The sequence below is a fragment of the Giraffa tippelskirchi genome, chromosome 5, assembly GCF_054371585.1.
Source record: "Giraffa tippelskirchi isolate mGirTip1 chromosome 5, T2T-mGirTip1v1.2.pri, whole genome shotgun sequence".
Lineage (NCBI taxonomy): Eukaryota > Metazoa > Chordata > Mammalia > Artiodactyla > Giraffidae > Giraffa > Giraffa tippelskirchi.
In genome coordinates this window covers 190,666,191-190,685,274 of record NC_137279.1, presented here as the reverse complement: position 1 = coordinate 190,685,274, position 19,084 = coordinate 190,666,191, and the positions used below count along the sequence as shown (strand labels likewise).

Below are 19,084 nucleotides of genomic sequence, written 5' to 3'. Positions count from 1 at the left end.
TTCACATCAGGTGGCCAAAATATTGGAGCTTCAGCTTCAGCATCAGTCCTTCCAATGAATATTCAGGGATGATCTCCTTTAGGATGGCCTGGCCCTAGAATTCCACAACAAGAGAAGCCATCGCAATGAGAAGCCCTCACACGGCAATGAAAAGGAGCTGCTGCTCACTCAACTGGAAAAAGTCTGCATGCAGCAACAAAGACCCAGCACAGCCAAAAATAAACTAACTAATTAATTAAAAAGTATGTCAAGTGATGGTATTTGTTGCCAGTGACAAAACCCAGGCTTTCAAGCTCAGAGAAGACTTCTGGAAAACTTTTATGTCTCTGCTGCTCTGAGGTTGAGAGTTTTTTGTCACAGAGAGGTTTCCGGTGAGATCAACAGTGATAATGATGCATGTGATTGCTTTGGTTATGCATAATGAAATGTACCGACATCTGGAAAGTCTGCACAGGTGTCACCAAACCACAAGTGGCTAGAAGAACCGTTCCACATGTGACACAGGCCAGCGGATTTTAATGTAACAGGGAAGGGAAAGTTCACTGACATGATTTCAGATTCCACATTGCAACTTTAAGAAACTACCAGTCATAGGGTTTTCATGTATTGTCAAAACATAACATCCATAATCACCTGGAAAGGCGCCTCCTTCTTTTTCCCACTACATCTGTATGAAGCCAGATTTTCTTCAGCAACACATCACAACACACTGAGTGCAGAGGAAATATCAGAATTCGGTCATCTCCACTCATGCCAGACCGGAAAGGGGTTTTCAAAAAACACACAACAATGCCATTGTCCTCAATTACGTTTTTGTTTTGGAAAAATTTATTTTTCATAAAATTTTTATTACGTTATAAGGGGCCTATTGTTCTTTTAAATAAATGAACAACTACTTTTAAAATGCCCAGTTTCAATTTTTGATGGGTAAGTATAGACAGATATAACCTAGGTAAGCAAAACCCCTTTGGAGTTTCCAAAAATTTAAGAATCTAACAGGTCCCTCAGGGCAAAATGCTTGAGAACCACTTATTTTGAAGCCACACGTTTGCTCTCCTGAATGCAGAGGAAAGGGCTGAAGAGACAGGAGTGACGAGAGAAGATGATGGCCAGGGCAGAGAAGGGCAAACATCTGGTGGGTAATTCAGGCACACCTCGGAGTTACTGTGGGTTTGGACCAGACCACCACAATAAAGTGAGTATTGCAATAAAGTGAGTCACAGGAATTTCTTGGTTTCCCAGTGCAAATAAAAGTTATGTTTACACTATACTGAAGTCTAGTAGGTATGCAACAGCATTATGTTTGAAAGAACAATGCACATACTTTAAAGTATTTTAGTGTTAAAAATTGTTAACCATCTTCTGAGTCATGTTCTGTTTGATGGTGGAGGGACAGCTCTGTGTTGATGGCTGCTGACTGACCAGGGAGGTAGTTGCTGAAGGCTGGGGTGGCTGTGGCAACTTCTTAAAATAAGACAATGAAGTCTGCTGTGTGGATTGACTTCCTTTCATGAACAGATTTTTTTGTAGCGTATAATGCTATTTGACAGCAATTTACTCATAGTAGAACTTCTTTCAAAATTGGAGTTAGTTCTCTCAAATCCTATTTCTGCTTTACCAACCAAGTTTATGAATATTCTAGATGCTTTGTTATCATTTCAACAATCTTCACATCATCTTCACCAGGATAGACCTATCTCAAGAAACCGCTTTCTTTGCTCAGTCGTAAGAAGCAGTGCCTCATCTAAGTTGTACCATGAGATTGTATCAGTTCCCTCATGTCTCGGGCTATACCTCTAATTCTAGTTCTCTTGCTACTTCCATCACATCTGCAGTGGTTTCCTCCACCGAAGTCTTGAGACCCTCAAAGCCACCTGTGAGGGCTGGAATCAACTTCTTCCACACTCCTGCTAATGTTGATGCTTTGACTTCTTCCCATGAATCGCAGATGTTCTTCACAGCATCTAGAATGATGAATCTCTTCCAAAAGGCTTTCAATTTACTTTTCCCAGATCCATCCAAGGAATCACTATCTACGGCAGCTATAGCTTCCTGAAAGGGATTTCTTAAAGAATAAAACTAGAAAGTCAACATTCCCCTTGAACCATGGACTGCAGGATGAATGTGTGTTACAAAGTATGAAAAGTCTATTAATATCACTGTTCATCTCCATAAGAGCTCTTGGGGGATGTTTTGCATTGTCAATGAACAGTAACATTTTGAAAGGAATCTTTTTCTGAGCAGTGGGTCTCATCAGTGAGCTTAAAATACCCAGTGAACCATATTGTAAACAGATGTGCTGTTCATCCAGGCTCTGTTGTTCCATTTATAGGACACAGGCAGAGTGGATTTAGCACAGTTCTTCAGGGCCTTGGGATTTTCGCAATGGTAAATGAGCACTAGCTTCAACTTGAAGTCACCGGCTGCATCAGCCCCTAACAAGAGGGCCAGCCTGAACTTGACACTTTGAAGCCAGGCATTGACTTCTCCTCTCTAGCTATGAAGGTCCTAGGTGGCACCTAAAATCAAGATATTGGCAGGAGTGATCCTTCCTGGAGGCTCTGGGAGAAGGTCTGGTCCCTTGTTTTTTCCAGCTTCTAGAAGGCACTTGAATTCTCTGGCTCATGGCTCTTCAGAGTCTTCCATCTTCAGAGTCAGCAGTGGTGGGTTGAGTCCTTCTCACAATAAATGACCCTTGTACTCTGTCTTGTCTCCCCCTTCCTTTCATTTATCAGGCTCCTTGTGATCACACTGACCTACCTGGTTAACCCATGATTGTCCTCCCGCATCCAGGCCCCTGACTAGCAGCCTTTCTTGCACCTGGAATTTTTATTCCCCCTTGCCACATAGTCCAACATATTCAAAGACTGGGGGATTAGGAAATGGGCATGTTTTGGGGTTTGTTATTCCACCAGGATTCAGAGGGGAAAGTGTGTGAGCAGAGATCTTACTCCCAACTGAGAGATTTCAAGTATGAAATCCCTACCCCCTGTCCTTCCTGAGAAAACAACTTGAAGATGTGCTCCAGAGGACCAAAAATCGAATCTCAAGTATGACCCTTAAGAATGAGTGCAAAAGAACCAATGAGGCACAGAACTGAGGGACAACAGTATTAAAAGTATGTCAACCAAATGAAACATAAGTGTCAGAGAGAATTGCTGAAAGAGGACAAGCATTATTTAACAAGGATAGAAAGAAATTACATGATCTAAGGTCCTGACTATACGTATAAGTATCAGGAATTATAATGAGGGAAATGGAAACTTGCTGAAGTTCAGTGGTTTTTCCAGCAGTCATGTACAGATGTGAGAGTTGGACCATAAAGAAGGTTGAGCCCTGAAGAGTTGATGCTTTCAAACTGCAGTGCTGGAGAACACTCTTGAGAGGCCCTTGGACAGCAAGGAGATCCAACCAGTTAATCCCAAAGGAAATCTACCCTGAATATTCACTGAAGGGCTGATGCTGAAGCTGAAGCTCCAACACTTTGGCCACTCAGTGCGAAGAGCTGACTCATTGGAAGAGACCTTGATGCTGAGAAAGATTGAAGGCAGGAGGAGAAGCGGCAGCAGAGGATGAGATGGTTAGATAGCATCACCGACTCAATGGACATAAATTTGAGCACACTCCAGGAGATGTGGAGGACGGAGGAGCCTGGAGTGCTGCAGTCCATGAGTTTGCCAAGAGTCGGACACGACTTAGTGACTGAACAACAACAGCAAAGTTCTTTGAAGTCTTCTGAAGAGAGTGAGCAAATGATGAAAAAAAGGATAAAGAGGAATTATATAGTGATGTGTGAACGACAGACTGCTGAGAGGGAGCCTCACCGAAATCTTGTAAGTGATCTCAGACCAAAGTTAATCTCCAGGCTTTGCTGGCAGCTGACTTCCTGGTTCAGCTTCTGTGTTTTCAACCCCGGAGCTGTCTGTCAGTGGTGCTGAGTGGCCCAGCAAAGGGCGACCTCAAATTCCTCATTATTTATTTATTTTTAAAGCAAGTCATAGTTTGCAAGCCATGTCTCACGCCAGGAGATCTTTCATGGATAATCTCAGGCATTTGGGTTTGTTTGCAAAGATTACAAATCCACATCACCACCTGTTTGCCTTTCTGGGGACGGTTCACAGCCTAATATTTGACTTGTGGGCTGTGCCCTTGAAAACAGTGTTCTATGTAGGAAAATTTGGGTCCTCACCCAGCGACAGGAGTCACTCATGCATTCTAAATTACCCCTTTCCTTTTTAAACATGGGGATTTCTGTGTTTTTCTAATTCCGAAACTTCTTTATCACTCTAATTTTAAGACTTTCTTTATAGGTCAAAGATATAACTCACTGCCATTTCTGTTAAAACTTTCTTCTAATTTTTAAAAAATTAAACATTGTCTTTTTAAATTCAGATGTACATATTTAGTTAATACTTATTGATATGTTGTGCTGTGATTTCTACCTGTCTTGTCACATGTAGGTTTTTCCACCTCAAGATTAGGCACATGTTTATCTATATTTTCTTCCAGTAATTTTCATAGTTTCATGCTTTACACTTTTAATATATCAATTAGAAATTGAATTTAGGTCAAACTCCCTCCCCCAGTCTTGCACTCATGGTCAACTGTCCCAACACTCAGCTTTAATTAATCCTTCCCTTTCTCACTGATATGAAATGCTGCCATTGTACTGGAAACTGTTACACATACTTGGTTGCATTTTAAAACTCTCATGTTGGTTCACTGATTATTTACATCTGTGAAAGGCCCATGTTATGTTAATTAACATAGCATTAAGCACTTTTTATTATCTCAGGGAATAAGGCCCTCCTTATTAGTCTTATTTAAATTGCTGTGTCTTACCTCTTCATTTTCTATAATGTTTTTTCATATCCCCCAAATACTTTAGGAATTTGACCCTAATTCCTCAAGAGCCAACATCATTGCAGCATTCTTCCCATATAGAGGATGTGGTATCACTTGTTACAATTTACAGTTTTGGTATGCTGTTTAGTGATGTTTTATACTATTCTTTATATGGCTATTACATATTTCTTTTTTTTATTGGAGTATAATTTCTTTACAGTGTTCTGTTGGTTTCTGCTGTACAATGAAGTGAATCAGCCATATGTATACATATAGCGCCTCCCTCTTGCACGTCCCACCCATTCCTCCATCTAGGCTATCAAAGAACATCGAACTGAGCTACCTGTGCTATTCAGGATCTCACTAGCTATCTACTTTATACATGGGAGTGTATTTATGCCAAACCTAATCTCCCAATTCATCTCACCTTCCCCTTCCTCCTTAGGTACTTCATATTTTTTTTTATAAATAGGATTTTTCTATGTACATTCTAATTGGTTACCTCTGGTGTCTACAAAGGGGACACTGATTTTCTTTTATATTCTTGTATCTTATATAGCTGGACTACTAAATTCTCTCTCTTTTTTTTTAATTTTGTAGGTAACTATCTTAGGTTTTTATCTTCTGCAGGTAATAGTTTTGGATTTCTCTGTCCATTGGTATACTACTTATTTTGTTACCTTTTCTAATTGCATTGGCTAGCACTAATAGAACATGCTAAATTGGTCATGATAAGTGGCAATGAAAGAAATTCTTTTCTTGTTTCTAACATTAATATATCATGATGGCTATTGTTTGAAGCATTTTTCATCATGTTAAAAAAGTATCCTTTAATTTCAAGCTTGGATCATTTGAAATTAAGGAAGCAAGATGTGCCAGCATTTAGCAGGGCGTTAGGGCCAAAGGAAAGGCTTTCTGTGTTTTTGTTTGTTTGTTTCCATATGGTGCTAGACCCCACTGACATTCCAAGCAGAAGCCAGAGGACAGAGAGGGAGTAACTGAGGCAACTCCAGGAGCTGGGAGCAGAGGGAAGGTCCAGAGTACCGGTGAGGACCCAGAGAGGGAAGACAGGGTGGACGTGAACACGCCAAGTGCAGGGATGGGGGAGGTGATGCCTGGTAGCCTTGAGCCTTCTGTGAGGAAGCGGGCGAGCTCATTCCAAGGCTGGAGGTCTTGGAGGGGAGTGAAGGTTGGATGAGCTGCCTAACGATTTCTGTGCATTTTGGGGTTTGGGATTCTCTGGAGTGCAGCCCTGTGTTCTGAAGGGAAGCCAGGAATAATATCACACTCTGTGCAGTGAATACCCCACTCCCTAGTCGCTGGTTGCACAAGCCAACTTCAGGGAGAGATTATATCTGCCTGGGGCTAAATCAGAGGCTATACGGCCTCCCTCTTCCTCCTTAAATTCCCAAAATAGTCTGCAAGGAAAGCTGTTTGGAAGCTCCACAAGGCACCTGGCACTCAGGGGCTAGCCCCCCAGGGACATCCTCCCGGTGAGTTGAGAGGGGAGGTCTACCAGCAGCCCTGGTCCCTGGAACAAATGTGTTCTATGTGGGACATCTCGTTAGGAGGCTCACAGAGAAGACAGACCAAGATGCTCCAGGGAGAAGGCTAAGTGGTGCTGGTCCTACCACGTGTGAGAGGGTGCTGGAACCTTCGCCCAGGCCCTGCCCCAGTATCCTTTACAGGGTGATGCCCCCACCTGGGGAAAGAGACTGAACAGCAATCCATCTAACACACATTTCTATTAACTTTGTAAACATGAAATGAAACGCATTTTAACACACATTTCTATTAACTTTGTAAACATGAAATGAAACGCATTTTTGTTTGATTGTTTCCTGATTGGTATATTTGGTGAATCGTCTCTCAGTAAATCAACCTTGCTGCTGGTGAACTGACCTCTAGTGCACACATTGTGTCCAGCTGATGTGTATTCAGGATGGGAAAGTGCTTTCCAAGTAATGAATGTGTTTGGTTCTTGGTTTCACAGTTTTTTCCCCTCTATTGACTTTGTTCTCTCAATGACCTTGGTAAGGTTTTGAGCTGGCCCATTCATTTGACCTCTCTTTCGGAGTGTGTCAAAGACATCAAAACCTCATCTGATTGCTGTGCATCTGAAACTAACACCGCCTTGTAAATCCACTATGTTTCAATAACAATTAAAAAGAACCCCTGCTCATCTGAACAACCCCTGAGCTGCTCAGTTTGTTACAATCACCCACTCAGTGCTCAGCTGAGGGCCAGCGTCTGCACGCAGGCTGTTGTTGATTCAGAGACTAGAGACCCAGGAACTGGGAACGTACATGAGGACCCCAAGGGACCGTGCATTAATCCCAATGTGCTACAGAGACTGAGATATTGTGGTTGCAGGAAATGGATGGTTAACATTGAAATTGGTTAAATGCAGAGATTAACATTGAGATGAGGCCAGGAAGAAGGAGGTTTATGATTTTTAAAATGTCTTCAGTTTCATAACAGACCACTGGTATTTTAGCCAACTCACTCTACAGAGCCAACGTCAGTGTCCAAACGCCAAGCAGTCTTCATTCTGAGCCTGTGCCCTTCCTAAGTCTCAGCCCCGCCTGAGCAGAACTTGAACCTGTGGCCTCTGGCCTCACGGAGCCGCAGAAGCACATGCCTGGGTCCTGCTCCCGGGGGTCAGGGCGACACTAGGGAAAAGGATCGTCACAGGCAGAGGCAGCTTCACCCCTTGCTGCTCGGATGACCAATGACAGCAAGCAAGAGACAACCACATCGGTGTTTCCACAGACGCCCTTCGCTTAGCCCCGCGGCTCATCTCTTCCAAGCACATCACCAGCGGGCCGGTGCACACAGGAGGAGCTAACACAGGAGCACTTCCGGGCACCAGCATCCTTGCCTGGACTCTCCCAACCACCGCCTCTCCGCAAGGGACACTTCCAGGGACCACGTCCTGGGCTGTCATCTTTAACAAGCTCACCGCTACTCGTCACACGTCTGGCCGAGAAGACACTAAATTCTCAGCAGGAGGCCTCGGGGACTTCGGAACGAGGATGTCACCCTGACCTTAAATGACTGAACAGGGCCCTGACCTGATCCATGGCCCCCCAGGAGAGAGGGTGTTACCCGCGGGATCCTTGGGAGACTTCCTTTCCAGCAGTAGCTGGAGGCTACCTGGGTGAGTCTCCCCTTTGCAACCTGAAATGACTTCAAGAAATATGGAAAGTAAGGGTGACCGGGGTCAGGAGGGTGTGGTGCTTCCCGCAGGCAAGAAACAGGAATTTCTACAAAACTACCTGGGCTCTGCCTGGACAGAGGGAGGGGCTGACGTCCTCAAGGTTCTCCCTGGAGAGCTGGGATTCCCTCCCCTTTATCTGTCCTTCGATACAGGCATGGAGTGGGGGGGTCTGAGCTGCCAATAAAAATAACAGTGACAACAGCTGGGCTGCCCGGAGGGGCTGTGATCCCCGGACAGGAACGACCAGGCGGGCTCTGTCACTAAAAGCGTGTGGCTCTGGCTCTGGGTGCAGCCTCCAGGTTGAGGCAAAGAGCGGAGACATGAGGCAAAGCAGGCGCCTGCCCCAGTCAGCACCGGGATGACTCCCAAGGCCGGCTCTGGGCCCTGGTCCTGGGGTCACAGCAACTGATGGGAACCAGGGCTCCAGACACCCGTGGGGTGAAAGCTGCTTTGTAATGAAAACCCAGGGGTGGCCTGCAGCCCAGGACAGAGCAGAGGGGAGCGGGCTGCACAGAGAGGCAGCAGGAAGCTTCCTGGTGCTGACCCAGACCCCTCCCCACCATCACGAGGGGGTGCTGGGCTCCACTGAACCTGTTTCGCTTGACTGCTTGTCCACGCCTTGACTCCTGAGCTCCAGGGCCAGGAGAGAGTTGTGTGCTTGCTTTAGGCCGCGGGGTTTGGCGTGATTACAGCAGCCACGGACTCTGTAGGTGGGCACTCCCACAGTCCTGTCTTGCTGGGCTCCCGTCCGGGGTGTGTGGGGCCGCCCTGTCCACCTCGTGTCTAATGGGCCACCAGGGCCCACAGATCTGTGTCCTGGTTCCCTCCGCACCTGCTCCGCCCTCAGCTTCCCCAGGTGAGGTGAGGACCTCTCCACATCCACAGTTACTCAGGCCCTGACTATGGAGTCCCCTAAAATCAAGACCCCATGACCAGCCCTTGGGCAAACTTGCTGGCTCCCCCTTGACAGCTCACCTGATCGCTTCTCAGCAGCCTGCTGGCTGCAGAACAGAATTTGGGTCTTGCTACTCCCTTGCCTAGAGGCCTGCACCACACAGAGAACAGCCAGTCCACATCCTTCCGAGACCCTCAGCCTCGTGATTGCCTGCACCCCACCCCAGCTCTGACCTCCTCTCTGCCCTCCACCGCCAGGAGCCTTTCAGGCCTTTCCCTTGATCACTTCCCACCCTCCTTGAGTCTTAACTTCTCCTTTGCAATAGGCCTGCCAACCCACAAAATACCCAGAGGCAACAAGGGAGCCCAGGAGACAGCTAAGCCTTGGCGGTTGGGCGGAGGAAGATGCAAAGCAGAAGAAGAACAAGTAACGCCAAGGGGGCTTTAGCTCAGCCCACGGGAGAGACCTGCAAGATGATGCTGGGGCCTCCACAGTGAGGCTGGGGTGCACCCAGCTCTGCTGGGAAGAGGTAAAAGTCCGCCTTTGTCCTGAAAGCCCTTGGTCCCGGCTTCTGGGTGTGGCAGAGAAGCATCAAGGCTTTCCCTCTTCATCACCTTTATTCATGCAAGGCTGTGGTCTTAGCATTAGGAGAGAATGTCACCCTGGCGCTGGATCAAGTTGAAATAAAACTGTACAGGGAACGTCTGACCATCAGGAGGGAAGTCAGAGCTCCTTGTTTTAATTAAGGGGGAACTGAGGTCAGAAAGCAGGTGACTTCCGTCCAGTGTCCTCCACTGCGTTACTGCTGTGTGCCCGCCCAGAGACCCCCGAGGGGCAGGCCCCTCCAGAGATACTAGGGCCAGCTGCGAGGGTCCCGCCACACACACTTACTCTAGTCTTTCCTCTTCTTTCCTTCGAAGGTCGAAGTCCCGTTGAACCACCTCCCAGACATGCTTGGCCTCTTCATCCGTGAGCTTGGAAAGATCCAGTGTCTTCCCCATCTCTGCTGCTCGCCAAGGTTACCCCTGGAGGGACACAGGGCCCGCGGTCAGCCCAGGAAGCCCGTGCGGGTGCCGGCTGAGTCACAGAGGAAGAGGCAATGCAGAAAACACTGACTTCCCAGGAGCTGGAACCTGGGTTAAGTCGTTTTTGAAAACAGGCCAATGTGTGTCTGGAAAGACGCACAGTCAAAATAAGTAAACCCACGTGTCGAGTCCCCAGAGCTCAGGTCAGAATTCAGATGACACTGTGCCCTTTCTGGACACTGAAGATCCCAATCCATGCCAAGAGGACAAAGGAAGGAAAACCCAGCTGTCACAAACCAAGAGAAGCAGAACTTCACCACCTTGCTCGCTACCCAGGGTGCGCTCCGTGAACCAGCAGCATCTCCCGGAGCCTGTGAGAGATGCCGACTCCCAGGCCCCGGCCCTCCTGATTCAGAATCTGCGTTCTGACAAGGTCCTCGATGGGTCCTCCACCTGTCTCCCCCTCCCCCGGCACGCCCACCCCTAGAGCGTGTCTTCACACCTCCTAACAGCTAGTGGAGCATCATTTCATATATCATGATGACCGCGATGTCTCCCTGGCACGCGGGGATACCTTTTTGTGCCCCAGCTCTCTGGTCTGTGGCAGGTGGACAGCAGACCCTTGGCCAGAGACCACGATTGCTGCACTCAGTGCAACTCTGTTCTGGCGGGACAGGGTTTGGGGGGAGATTCTGTTTGGGTGACGGGATCCTGGTGGGAACTGAAAGCTCAAGAATCTCTGTGTGACTTCAGTGAGTCTTCGGGAAGGACCGAAACCCACTTTTCAGGAACATCAGAGAAGGGACCCAGTCTGTCTGGTCTCACTGGGAAGCCTTAAACACCAACCAAACACTCAAATCTGCTTCTGAATTCTGAGCAGCGTCTCCATTCACTGACGCTGACCTCCTGAAAGTGATCTCTGTGCAAATGCAAACAACACTTGCTCTGTGTTAGAAAGCAAGTTTGCTATACAAGAGGTTAATTATAATGAGTGACATTTTCTGAGTAACACTCAGATACCACTTAAAATGAAAGTGGCCATAGAGATCCCATGGCCCGTGGCCATAGAGATGCCTTAAAAAAGGTGAAAAATAATTTCTAACTTTTTTTTGCCCTGACCCCCTCAATAGTTCTAAACTCAAGCACTGTGCTGTGAATGTTGTATTAAGAGGATACCCTGATGGGTCAGAATCATTCAAACTATTTTCTTTACACTTGAATTGAGATTTTTGGACATGAAAACATTAAATCCAAACTGATTCTTAATGCTTCCCCAGAGTGCACAGTTTCTGTTTTTCTTTAAAAAATGGAACAAAAAGTCATTTGATGGATGACTGGGTTTATTCATTTTTGCTTTTTACTGTCGTTGAAAAAGTTCTATCATAAGAAGAACATTCATTTGAAATTCTATTTTCAGAGCAGATGAAAGCCGTGACTATCAGCTGAGTAGTCAGCATTCTCTCTCCTCTCCTAAAGGAAAAGTCACAATTTCAGGATTCATTTCAAGAAACTTAACTTGTGAGGTGTGAGGGAGAGAAATAAAACAAAAAGAAACCAGTATATTTTTCTTGCCATGCAAGCTTACCTGTCTTAGAGTGGGTCAGTGACCGATGACCCATGGATGAATGGCCCAGTAGGGGTCAGAACCCCTGCCTGAAGGCTTCACACCCAGAGGACGTACCCCCCGCCCCTCTCAAGCCTGTCTCTTCTGTGTGATGCTTCTTTCTAACTAGGATGGAACTTGGTTTTCTGGCTCAGACAGCAAAGTTGATCGCAGCCTGGGGACGGGCAATACTGGACGAGGGAGTTACCTCTGGAGACAGGGGTGCCTGCCAGGGATGGGGTGGGGAAGACACCCAGGCTGGCTGCCCGCTGCCTGGAGTGAAGCCGGGCAGAAGCTGCTGAGCTGAGACCAGAGAGAGATGGCCAGGGCACAGTGCTTCAAGGGACCAGGGCATCATGACTTAGCACCAACTTGGAGGTTCCAGGGGTGACCCTGAGTGGCTAAGTGAAAGTGTTCATCTCTCAGTCATGTCCGACAGCTTGTGACTCCCCTGCCAACACACACACCATGGACTGCAGTCCCCCTCTCCAGGGGGACAAACCAGGGATCAAACCCAGGTCTCAAACACTGCAGGCAGATTCCTATGGTCTAAGTCACCAGGGAAACTGATGTGTGTTCATGATGTTCTGTTTAATGAAGCCGGGAATGATGTAATAGAGTTTGAAAAACAAGCATCCCACGTAGCTAACCCAAGAGCGGACTGTCGGTACTTCATGGGGCAGATAGATCTGAAAACTTTTACTCTGGTGCCTGTTTCTAGCTCTGGTCCAACTTCTGGGTGAGCAGGAGGTGCTGGGAGAGGAGGGGAGGAGAGTGATTGGAAACTTCAGACCCGCCCCGTTCATCAGACGCTATGCCATGCAGCTCGGAGGTGATGCTTCCCAGGGAAGCAGGCTCCCAGGACAGCCAGGGGTCAGCAGCCTCTGGTCCCTGACACGGGGCTTTACTACGGTGACCGACCTTCCCATTCAATGAGTTGGTGAAGTGCAGAAGCTTAAAGCTTTTAATCCCTTTTGTTTATTTCGCTGGTGGTGGCGGCGATGGTGGGCGGGCGGAGGTGGTGGTTTAAAGCTTTTTTTTTTTTCCATGTTGGACCCAGTTGGTTCTAACTAGTTTTTTTTTTTTAACTTTTTATTTTTCATTAGGGTGTAGCCAATTAACAAACAATGTGACAGTTTCAGGTGAACGGCAGACTGAGTCATACATATACATGTACCCCTTCTCCCCCAAACTCCCCTCCCATCCAGGCTGCCACATAACATTGAGCAGAGTTCCTTGTAAAATACAGGTCTTTGTTGGTTATCCACTTAAAATAGAGCAGCGTGTACATGTCCATCCCAAACTCCCTGTCCATCCCAAACTCCCTATCCATCCCTTCCTCCTATCTTTCCCAGGGCAATGGTAAGTTCGTTCTCTTTGAGTCTGCTTCTGTTTTGTAAGTTCATTTGTATCATTTCTTTTTAGATGCCACATATAAGGGATGTCATACCATATTTCTCCTTCTCTGACAGACTTCCCTCAGTATGACAATCTCTAGGTCCATCCATGTTGCTGCAAATGGCATTATTTAAGTTTTAATGGAAGAGTAATATTCCATTACTTAATCGACAAAGGTCCGTCTAGTCAAAGCTATGGTTTTCCCAGTAGTCGTGTATGGATGTGAGAATTGGACCATAAAGAAAGCTGAACACTGAATAATTAATGCTTTTGAACTGTGGTGTTGTAGAAGGCTCTTGAGAGTCCCTTGGACTGCAAGGAGATCAAATAAGTCCATCCTAAAGGAAATCAACCCTGAATATTCATTGGAAGGACTGATGCTGAAGCTGAGACTCCAATACTTTGGCCACCTGATGCAAAGAACTGACTTACTGGAAAAGACCCTGATGCTGGGAAAGATTGAGGGCAGGAGGAGAAGGGGACGACAGAGGATGAGATGGTTGGATGGCATCACCGACTTAATGGATATGAGTTTGAGCAAACTCGGGGAATTGGCGATGGACAGGGAAGCCTGGCGTGCTGCAGTCCTTGGAGTTGCAAAGAGTTGGACACGGCTGAGCAACTGAACTGAACTGAATATTCCATTGCATATATGTACCACATTTTCTTTATCCATTTTTCTGTTGATGGACATTTAAATTGCTAAAGCTTTTTAAAAACTATCTTTAGAAAATAACCTTAAACTGAATGGACAATATGTTTGATTTCAGCAACCAAAGTGGATAAACCAAAAGACACTGGCAATTGGGAGCTGTTAGGACCCTTCTGGCTTGTGTCAGGCTGGTACATTGATGGGGGCACTTGGGATGTGGTAGAAGGTCCTGCCAGATACTCTGTCAGGTATGGCCACTCCTAAGGACCCTGGATTCATGGAGGGGACAGCCTTTCAGCCATGGTCATCTCTCCCACTGCTCCCCACTTTGCTCACCAAGACCTTGGACTCCACCAGGTATCCCTCCAACCACTACAGTCGGGGGGGAACATGGGGGCAGAGGACACGCCTGACCCACAGAGGGGACAGGGTTCTGACCTGCCCTGGCCCGGGGGGACCTCCCAGGGCGTGCGTGCTGGGGAGGGCAGACTCACCAGCCTCTGTCTGCTCCTGGCTCTGCTTGGGTGTAGATAACGCCTAGTCATGAGCTTCCTGAACAAAACACTTTCAATTTGTGCCTGGTCCAGGGCTCAGATTTAATCACATTGTTAATCTTTGAGACTGTTAGCCCTCCCCAGTCATTTATAAGTTATAATGGAGAAAAGAGAGTGTTACATGGAAGTAATGAGCTGGAAACAGACAGTGGAACTGGTTTTACAAAGTGGATAGCCTGAACCCAGATCACTGCATTTCACCCGTGGCTCATCTGTATCTGTTACAGATTTGAGTTCATATTTTGACCCCATTAAGGGGAAATAGGGGTGCGTGTTCTTCCTACACACAACTTGGGCCAGAGGGGCCCCCTGAGCCTGGGAACAAAGACAAGAATGAGTTGTCACCGCCTGAGCTGATAAACCTTCCAGCAAGCCCAAGTTCCTCTTAAATGCTCTACTAACAATGGCAGGAATGCTCTCTGACTCAGAAGCAGGTGGGTGACCCTTACCGATAAAGGTACAGGCGCATTCTTGGGGGAAGGCCCAGGTGCTAGCTGGGGGCAGGAGGGCTCTGCATTAACCCTTTGTGGCTGTTCCCCAAATGCTGCCCTCAGAGCGGGGCTATGTGGTTACTCCTGCAGGAAGGGCTGGCTTCCCAGACACACAACCAACCCCTCAACCTTCCTCAGCTGCAAGATGAGCACATTTCCACCCTGGAGGTACCCCGTCCCTGCAGGTGCTCTGAAATCACCCCAGCAGCTCCGGCCCTGCCGCTTGCCTCCCTCCTGCCCCATCCCTCCTCTCTCTCAGCATCCTGGGGAGCTGCTGGAACCCTTGTTTCTACACGGACATCTTTCCACACTTGCAGGAAATCCTCGCATACAGACTACAGAGCAAGGACGGGGCCCCAGGTGATGCTGCGGGACAAGGATGCCCTGAGGGTCAGGGGCTGGGCTCTAATTCCGGTGCAGGCACCAGCCGGCCCCCACGACCAGGGACCAGTCCCCTTCCTCTGTGGGTCTCAGCATTTGCAGCCGTACCATGACTTCTCCGGCCCTCTCCAGCCTTGGGTGATGCCAGGAAGTTGGAATTAGAGGGAGAGGTCAAAGGGTGGGTGCAGGGGAGGGGGCCTCATCCTCCAGAGATTGCTTCTGCAAAGAATGAGACAGTCAGCCCCCGAACGCTGACCCGATGGCAGGGGTGGGGGGCCCCCATGAGCCATCACCACGCTGCCATCCGAGGGCACCAAAGCACCCTTCCGAGTGGCCTACGGGGCTCTGGTTCCTCTTCACCAACCCCCAAGCCTCCCCCTGAGCTGGCCTTAACTTCTCAGTCTCTAATGCCTTAATCAATAAGGCCCCTTGCCTGCTAGTCCGTGTGTCTGGACCAGTCCTCAGTCACTCCTGCGGGGCACCTACCACTGCATCCAGATTTTGGATGTAGGGGGAGCGCAGGGACCTATGACTGGTGCTTGGATTATAAGGCATGAGGCCCTGGAGACCCCAGCATGGGGCTTTTGCCCAAGAAAGCTGGGTCTTGCTGAGGCCTAGTGGAGTGGCCGACAGAGGGCTAGATGGTAAAAGATGGACGTGAGTGGCTGAACCCAGGTGCCAATGTCACTGCTCCACTGCCATGGTCTTTAAGCCCTGACCATCTCCCTGGGCTTCATGGCCATGGGCATTGCTGCCTTTGCATGGTGGGCCAGTGGGGGCCTCACCACCCCCCTTTATCACGCCAACCTCTCAGAAAGAAATATGTAACTAAGAAGGAAAAAAAAACCAAAACAATTAAAAATGTAAAGGTCCCAGCCCGACTGAAAATGGAGTGGGGATCTTCCCAACATGTGGTTAAGGTGCGTAGGACGCAGGTGTCTGAGCCTGGGAGACCGGAGGGCCTTTGTAAGCAGGTCTGGCTCAGGCTTCCCAGGTGGTGCTCGTGGTAAAGAGCTCGCCTGCCAATGCGGGAGACGCCAGAGACAAGTGTTCAACCCCTCATGGGTCGGGAAGGTCCCCTGGAGAAGGGCACAGCAACCCTCTCCAGTATTCCTGCCTGGGGCACCCCACGGACAGAGGAGCCTGGGGGGCTACAGTCCATGCGCTCCTCACTCTCTGGCTCGGGCAGCCTGGGCCAGTGCCCACTGCCTGACTCTCTTCGCCTGTAGACCTGTTCCCCCACCCTGTGGGCTGGTCTGGGGCCCTGTCAGCAAACAAAATTCCAGTAAAAGTGGGGCTTTCAGAGGCCCCAAGTCCAGGACACCTGCTCCCCTGCCAGGGCACCCCAGGGCTCTCTTTCTGGCAGGAGTCGCTCCCCAAACAGCCTTGGCCCCTGAGTGACCTGCCCGGCTTAGTCTCCTCGGAGGGGCAGGCTCAGCCCCATCTGCAGGGCCATCCCCAACAGGATTTCTGATGGAAACCACCGATTTGCCCAAAAGGGGCTCCCGAGGATCCACACCTCCAGTTAGGTTCTCCAGGTGAAGCTTGGCTTTGGGGTTCGGTGGGGGTGGGGGCTGGGCGCGTCCTCCGCATCAGTCAGGAGGGACCGAGGCCTGGGGGGCTGTTGGGGGCGTTTTCACACCGGCGAGGCTGCAGCCAGCACCGCGGACCCGCCCACCGCTCCGGTTCTCCCTGAACTCACCGACTCCGTCCCAAGGGGTGTCGGCCCTGGCCGCCGGGACTCCGGGGTCGCCCGCTCCAGTCCTGCCAGGGAGAGCGAGGCGACGGGCCGGGCGTCGGGTCTCGGGGCTCTGAGGCCAGGCGGGCCGATTGGGCCGGGCCGGGCGCAGGGCGGCGGGAGGGCGAGGTCCGGGTGCCCGCGGGGATCACGAGGGCCGCGCCCGCCACGCCCAGCTCCGGGAGCGCCGCGCACCTCCGGGTGCGGGCGGCGGGCGGCGGGCGGCGGGCGGCGGGCGGCGGGCGGGGCGGGCACCCGGGCGCCCGCGCGGGAGGCGCCAGCGCCGGGCAGATCCCATGGCTCCTCGCCCACAGCCTGCTGGGCGGAGGAAGGCGGCGGCGGCGAGGAGGGCAGGGCCGGGCCCACACCTGGAGAGTCGGGCCGGGAACGCGGCCGCCGCGAGGCCCCCTCTGCGCGGCGGGGCCTGGGGGCCTTTCGCGTCCTCGGACCGCACGCTTTCTGACTTAATTCCCATCCCAGCTCTGCATTTACTCTGCTATTCACTTCGGCTTTACAGAAGGGACACGGAGGCTCAGGAAGGCGCCTTCCCCAAAGCCACCGACGAACGCGTGGGAACGCCGGCGGGTAAGGGGGACTTTGGAGCGAGAAGCCCCAGCGCCAGGGTCGCCGCCGCGAGGAGGGTCCAGAGACCTCGCCCGTCAAGAACAGTCGGCGGAGTCAGCATCCGCGCGCAGACGGGGCGGGAGCGGACCCGAGGATGCCCTCGGTAGGCGAGAGGAGGGCAGCCGCTGGGGAACCTCCTCTGAGCGCCTGCCGCCGCTTCCCTCTCCATGAGCTCAGTTCAGCTCAGTTCAGTCGTTCAGTCCTGTCCGACTCTGCGACCCCATAGACTGCAGCATGCCAGCCTTCCCTGTCCATCACCAACTCCGAGAGCTTGCTCAAACTCATGTCCATCGTGTCTGTGATGCCAGCCAACCATCTCATCCTCTGCCATCCCCTTCTCCTCCCGCCTTCAATCTTTCCCAGCATCAGGGTCTTTTCCAATGAGCGGTTCTTCGCATCAGGTCGCTCAGGAGCACCTCAAATCCACAGGGTCCCAAGCACCGCCAGCAGCTCCAGCCCACTGTGCCCGCTTGTCCTTCCCAAATCCCCTGGACATTAAGGGCGTCACCACCTTCCCTCTCCCTTCCGCACTTGTGCACATCAGAGCCGCGCTCGCTTTGTCCCTCTCACTAACGGAAGGAAGATCATGTACAAGAAGTACATTCTTTCCTCCAGGAACTACTTTTGAAACTTTCCCTACCTGTGAAATGGGGATACAAATATAAATAAATACATAAATGATCAGTGCTTTTAGGTGAAGGGGTACTAGTATCTCCATTTTACAGAAGAGGAAATTAAACCTTACAGGATTGTTGTGACCTCACATTGGATAACTTATAAGGTGTTTTCAAAAGCCACACAATGCTGCTCAGGTTAGAGCGTTGGTTGTCTGCTGTGGGAAGCCCCCTAAGTGCATTTGGGTATTTCAGGCCCCCAGGGTAGCAGCAGCTCTGGCCAAACACTGTGCGCAAACCCGGAAGTAGGGGTCACTTACACTTCACCAGAGTTTCCAGAAACCCTATGAACCAATTCTTATGTTTTTCATTTCTTTACCATAACCTTTACAATTGCTTACAAAATTAACAGATCCCTTAAAAGTTGGTATCAGAACTGTAAATTGCTTAAGGCAAAAGTTAAAAAATTTTTTTATCTTTCATCTGTTTTTTTAAAAAATTGAACTATAGTTGATTTACAACATTGTGTTAGTTTCAGATGTTAGTTTCACAGCAAAGTGATTGACACATATATATTGCTTTTCAGATTCCCTTTCCATTATAGATTATTACAAGATTTTGAATGTGTTCCATGTACTATACAGTAGCTCCTTGCTGTTTATTATTTAATATATAGTAGTGTGCATATATTAATCCCAAACTTCTAATTTGTCTCTCTCCCCCTCTTCTCTTCGGGAACTATAGTTTGTTTTCTATGTCTGTGAACCTGTTTCTGTTTTATAAAAATAAGTTCATTTGTATCCTCCTTTTAGATTCCACATATAAGTGATATATGATATTTGTCTCTGTCTGATTTACTTCACTTGATATGATAATCTCTAAGTCCATTCATGTTGCTGCTCATGGCATTATTTCATTCTTTTTTATGGCTGAGTAATATTCCATTACATATACTACCACTTCTTTGTCCATTCATCTGTCGACGGACACTTATGTTGATTCCAAGTCTTTGCTATTGTGACCACTGCTGCTATGAACACTGGG

General features: G+C 49.2%; 1 protein-coding gene across 4 annotated transcripts in view; it reads right to left on the bottom strand.

The window, feature by feature from the left end:
- Nucleotides 1-17,119, bottom strand: part of MLPH (melanophilin) — a 43,105-nt gene extending 25,986 nt beyond the window's left edge. For 2 of the 4 annotated variants that reach the window (XM_081491115.1, XM_081491117.1), the window contains exons 1-2: nucleotides 16,767-17,021; nucleotides 9,852-9,985 (exon numbers count right to left, since the gene is read on the bottom strand). In XM_081491115.1, coding sequence (XP_081347241.1) covers nucleotides 9,852-9,961 — 110 coding nt within the window. In that variant the 5' untranslated portion in view covers nucleotides 9,962-9,985; nucleotides 16,767-17,021. Of the gene's footprint in view, nucleotides 1-9,851; nucleotides 9,986-16,766 lie in introns of all 4 variants that reach the window. The other 2 variants (XM_081491116.1, XM_081491118.1) reach the window with 2 other exon arrangements.
- Between the last annotated feature and the right edge of the window lie 1,965 nt (nucleotides 17,120-19,084).